A 6,132-nucleotide genomic window follows, 5' to 3' on the forward strand; every position below is an offset into this window, starting at 1 on the left:
GTTAAACCACTTTATTATTGACCTATATGGGTTTTATAAGTATGTTTCAAAATGAGTGAGTGTAGCTGTTTTTAATAACAAAAATACTTTTACAGATGTGGAATCTTTGGTAATGTTTTGGAAAAAAATTGTGGTTTAGAGACAGTTTCCACTTGTTGAGTACTTATTTATTATAACTGAGAACACTGTGGCTCAGAGGCTTGGAGCCACAGGTCACCTACCCAGGCATGACAGAAGTCAAATCCAGGACTATTGAATCCAGGGCTGGCCCCACCAGTAACGTCTCTTGATTTTTTTTTTTTTTTTAAACTTCAGTTAAAGGTAAATTTCAAACTCTCAAATTAATAGATACTGAGAAATGTGATAGAATAAAAATTCTATAGAACAAGGTTTTAAATATATATTTTTTTCTTTGCCATAGATCCCTTGGCAGTTTGGAGAAGTCCTTCTCCAAATAATGTTTATAAATATGTAGAATGAAAATACACAGGATTACAAAGGAAACCAAATATTTTTAGACATAGTTATCAAAATGTCTTTAAAATGTATAAGAATCTGGCTGGGCACGGTGGCTCACCCCTGTAATTCCAGCACTTTGGGAGGCCAAGGCAGCAGATCATCTAATGTCAGGAGTTCGAGACCAGCCTGGCCAACATGGTGACACCCCATCTCTTTAAAAAGTACAAAAATTAGTCGGGCCAGGTGGTGGGCACCTGTAATCCCAGTTACTTGGGAGACTGAGGCAGGAGAATCGCTTGAACTCAGGAGGCAGAGGTTGCAGTGAGCCAAGATCACGCCACTATACTTCAGTCTATGCAACAAGAGTGAAACTCCGTCTCAATAAATAAATAAATAATAAAGGATGCATGTAATATCTAACTTCAAAATATAGAAAACGTACATGACATTTCAAGGTATCTGCAAGAACTTTAAAGGGATATGAAAACATTGAATTTTTGTTGGTGACAGTGTCACAGATACTACTTATCTTAACCACTGTGATTTGTTGCCTACATTCGTAAACAAAGATGTTATATTTCACTTAGAAATTAAAAATAGAGATGTATTTTTTTTCCTTATTCAAGTTTATGGACCCCAGAAATCTGGACTGCAGGCATAAGGATCTGCTCAGAACTCTCAAACCATAGGATTATGGGATTTTTTTCTCCATGCTTCTGGAAAGCGACATCATTTCAATTTTTTTTTTTTTTTCTTTTTTAAGGGTGAGAAGAGTTACACTTACCTTCTAGGGTCTCACACTGGACCAGGTTGATATAGTCTTGCTGGGTTAGGAGACTGGCCTTGCATCCTCGAACCAGGCCCTCCAGGTAGCCATGGTCCACATTGAAGTACAGCTCCGCACCTTCGAGCATGGGGGAAGAGATCGAAGCCAAGGTAGGGTGAAACAGCTGTGTAGTCCTGGACGGCCCCTGAAGACGTGCACTAGCCTGGGAAAAGTGCGAGTAATTATCAGGCAGCACAAGCAATCTGTCAGGTGATAGTCAGGGTTTGTGTGACTAGTTTCCTCTGGTTTCAGTGGCTTTCAACAAAGCACATTCAGCCCTGTTTTTACAGCAACAATGAATCAGCCAGATGACCCAAGTAAACCCAAGCAACAAATCACCATTGGGAAAAAAAGATATGAGAGTTAGGGGAGAATCCAGGCTCAAATCTTACTCTCCCACAGATAGGACCCTTCCCAGCATTGCTATTGGGAGGCTTCAAACACCTGAATGTTTTGTAAACATTCCTACCACCAGCCTAGCTTTCAACTGTAATTTACACTAACCCAAAATTCTTTGAGGACTATCAATATGAACAAAGAGAAGGTCTTTTAATAAAAATAGTTTAATTTAGGCTGGCATGGTGGCTCACCTGTAATCCCAGCACTTTGGGAGGCTTAAGGGGGCAGATCACCTGAGGTGGAGACCAGCTTGGCCAGCATGGTGAAACCCCATCTATACCAAAAATACAAAAATTAGCCAGGCTTTGTGGTGCATGCCTGTAATTCCAGCTACTTGGGAGGCTGAGTGAGGCATGAGAATTGATTGAACCTGAGAGGCGGAAGTTGCAATGAGCCGAGATCATACCACTCCTCTCCAGCCTGGGGGACAGAGTAAGACTTTGTCTCAAAATAATAATAATAATAATTATTATTATTATTATAATTATATAAGTAAATCAAATGTGACTAGGCAGTTTGAAGAGTCATGAGAACCTAATTCTGCCACACCATTGTAAGACAAATGGTCAGAAATGTCCTAAAATTGCCAAAGGCTCGTAGCTGCTTTCTAGCCAGTCAAAGAGCACAGCCCAGAAAACAGTCCTGGAAGCAGATACACAAGGCTATGATTCTATAATAATAAGCCACTACCTCTGCAAAATTGGACTGTTTATAAGACACCCTATTTTCCTTTTCCTACTTGAATCTCATGATTACTCTGCGATGTGGATCTGCACAGACAATATTATTACTAAAATCACAAATAAGGAACCAGTCCTCAGAAACTGTGAGGCAGCTCAAAACGCATAGCTGGCAATACAGTAAGTATTTAATGAAGCTGGGACTTATGTTGAGTTTCATGCTCCAAAAGGAGTGCTTGTTCTCCCATATATTGTATTTAGTTAAAAAATTATGTCAAATATCCTGAATGCTATTTGCATATAGAGTGTTTCATATATATTGTGTCAAATCTTTAATTGGAACTAAAGTCCCAGAAATTCTCCAGTCTCTATCATGGTATTTCCAAACTGTTTGGGAGAAGCTAGATAAAATGGAATCAATGTAAATTCTGCTTTGATTGTTGAAAATCACAGAGAATCAAACTTACCTTTACGCAGTGCCCAGACTTTGAAAGTACTCAATAAATAGTAGAGGCTCTCATTATGTTATCATTCTCTATCCACCCACCACAATTCCACCATCCTTAAACACCCTGAGTGTGTTTTATGTTGAATCAGTCACTTATTTATCACTTCTGTGGTCTAAAGACGGTTACATATCCTCAGTTTTACAGAGTTCAAACTAATACAACTTAAATAAATTATAAACACCACGCTTATCTTTTCCTAATTATTTTACTATGTTTTACTATTATTTGTGCACTTGAGGTGATTATGGCTATTGTATTTGTAAGGTAGGTATTCTATATAATGATATGCTGTCATGCGTCTCTTCTCAACTCTGGGTTTAATGGCATAATGATGGTAGCTTGCAGCAGACCATAGCAGGAATGAAGTATTTAATACCATTTGCCATTTGAAAATAGGCAAATGTTGCAAATCAGGGCTTGATTCATTGTTTGGTTAATTGTCCGGTCTTGAGAAAAAGATGGAGAAAATGTTAATAAAACAAAGTAAAAGTATGTAATGTTTATAGTCATTATATTGTAAATTGCAACAAATTTGAAGAAATGTTCTATTAGTATTTAAAAACTGTTATCTGATTCAGCAAGGAAGCCACTCACTTTATGAAGAACAAGAGAAATTTTGACATATGTCTTCGTTGTTTCACTTTCATGTTATTCATTAATGTAAATAGAAATATTAGCCAGCATTTATGTTGGATATTCACTTATTTGTCAATTGCAAGTATAGGTTGGGTACAGATAGAAGAATTGAACAAACAAAAAAAATCAATGAAAACGTTCTGTGAAAATCAATTCACTACTGAATTGGAATTTACAATGAAGAGTATTTTTTTGGCTGGGCGCAGTGGCTCACGCCTGTAATCTCAGCACTTTGGGAGGCTGAGGCAGGTGGATTGCTTAATAAGGTCAGGAGTCTGAGACCAGCCTAGGCAACATAGAGAGACCTAGTGTCCACAAAAAAATTTTAAAAAATTAACCAGGCATGGTGGTGCACACCTGTGGTCCTAGCTACTTGGGAGGCTGAGGTGGGGGTATCACTTGAGCTGGCTAGGCATAGGTTGCAGTGAGCCAAGATCACACCACTGCACTCCAGCCTGGGTGACACAGTGAGAGCCCATTTCAAAGAAAAAGTGTTATTTTATTGTTACTTATAAATTGGGTGATACACATTCTTTGCATCAATAAAATTGAAAATAAACATGCCACACATTTTTATGGACAGCCAGTTGTTACACATGCACACCCACACCACAACATCTTCACAGTCTTGCCTAGAGCCAGTCCTGCAGGTCAACATGCTCAAAAAAAATAAAAAAAAGGGGGGGGATTTTGTTGTTGTGTGTGTGCAAAACAACTTTCCAATTTGCCATATTTTACATTTATATGTAGACCACAAGTTTCGATGCATCTTTAAAATAATAGTCACCCACATTTTTTGCTATTATGAAATTAAGGCAGCAAACTGTTCCCCTTTCCCTTCACATTGTCCTTCTCGCCTGGCAGAAGTAAAAATGTCTCACTCCTGCTAAAGGTACTTGTCATAAATGCCATCAAGCTCATAAGAGATGAGAGGAAACCGAAAAGAATGACAAGGTCTGGAGTTTCTTTATAAATGGGTCCTTACGGTGAAAACATAACAAAATTGTCATTCCAGTGTTTAAACTGCCAGTGATGTTCAGGAGAGTGGGCTTTGGAGTGTGATGGGCATGGGTTTGTGACTCTGTCTCTCTAATGGCTAGTGTTTTCATGTGTAAAATGGAAATAATAACACCTGCCTCATAGGTTGTTGCCAAAACTAAATAAGATAAAATCTTTAACATGCTTAGCACAAGTGGGCATGTGTGCTAAGTACTTGGTGAAAGGAAGCTACAGGTTTAGTTATCCATGATTAATGACGGTCTGAAAATATTAAATGGAAAATTCCAGAAATAAACAATTCATATATTTTAAACTTTGTGTCATTCTGAACAGTGTGATGAAATCTCTCTCTCGCCAGCCCTCTATGCCCCAGCCAGAACATGAATCCTCCCTTTGTCCTCCAGGCTGTAGGCACCCCCAATTGTGAGTCACTTAGTAACCATCTCAATTATCAAACCAAGTGTCAAGACATTTGTTTTGTGTTCAAGTAACACTTATTTTACTTAATAATGAACTCAACGTGCAAGAATAGTGCGTGTAATTTATAGATAAACTTTAAATTACGCAGGTATGTATGTACAGGAAAAAACATCGTATATAAAGAGTTTGGCATCCATTGGGGTGGATTAGGGGGGACTATTGTACAAAAACCACTGTAATCACTTTTATTTATTTATTTATTTTTTGAGAAGGAGTCTCACTCTGTCCCCCAGGCTGGAGTGCAGTGGCACGATCTCGGCTCACTTCAACCTGTAACTCCCGAGTTCAAGCGATTCTCCTACCTCAGCCTCCGAGTAGCTGGGATTACAGGCACATGCCATAAGCCCAGCTAATCTTTGTATTTTTAGTAAAGACGGGGTTTCACCGTGTTGGCCAGGCTAGTCTCAAACTCCTGGCCTCAAGTGATCTGCCCACCCTAGCCTCCCAAAGTCCTGGGATTACAGGTGTGACCCACTGAGACCGGCCTGTAATCACTTTTAGATTGAATTTCCTAAATCCAGAAACAGTGCCTTGTTCATTTTTCTTTTTTCTTTTCTTTTCTTTTCTTTTTTCTTTTGTTTTAAGAGGCAGGGAATCACTGTCACCCCGGCTGAAGTGCATGGCTTACTGCAGTCTTGAACTCTTGGTCTCAAACCATCTTCCCACCTCAGGTTCCTGAGCAGCTGATACTATGGGTGTACACCAACAGTCCTGGCTCATTTTTCCATCTCTCCGGTGCTTAGTAGCATGCCTTGTTGGCGGCCAGAGAATTCAATACTCATTTCGTGAATTAACTAGAGTCAGAGTTTTAAAATAACTTAAAATTGCTTTTACAGAATCTTTAATTCCCCGTTTCTCTAGGAAACACTATAATTGGTAAGTGTATTTGAAGAGTGAGAGTATTTTGTGGTTTTGTAGCATAATGCACATACATATATAATTGTGGATGTGTGTATATCTGTATAGGATGTATAGGAATTATTGTGACTTTCTGTCAACTTCAGGGGTTCCCAAGAGTCATTATCTTCATAGCATTAGAGGATCAATTTATTCTGCAAGGAAAGGAGCTATTCCTTGAAGAAGTATAGTATAGTGTCTGTTACACTGGGCATAAAGAGTTTCTTTCCAGATGTAGTAGGTTCTT

General features: G+C 38.7%; 1 protein-coding gene across 1 annotated transcript in view; it reads right to left on the reverse strand.

Annotated features, from left to right (window-relative positions):
* Positions 1-1,515, reverse strand: part of ATP6V0D2 (ATPase, H+ transporting, lysosomal 38kDa, V0 subunit d2) — a 58,908-nt gene extending 57,393 nt beyond the window's left edge. Inside the window, exon 1 of the mRNA XM_011937092.1 lies at positions 1,244-1,515. Within this exon, the coding sequence (XP_011792482.1) occupies positions 1,244-1,373 (130 nt within the window). The 5' untranslated portion in view covers positions 1,374-1,515. The remainder of the gene's footprint in view (positions 1-1,243) is intronic.
* Positions 1,516-6,132: the final 4,617 nt, after the last annotated feature.

Source organism: Colobus angolensis, unplaced genomic scaffold (genome assembly GCF_000951035.1).
Source record: "Colobus angolensis palliatus isolate OR3802 unplaced genomic scaffold, Cang.pa_1.0 Scaffold16, whole genome shotgun sequence".
NCBI classification, from domain to species: Eukaryota; Metazoa; Chordata; class Mammalia; order Primates; family Cercopithecidae; genus Colobus; species Colobus angolensis.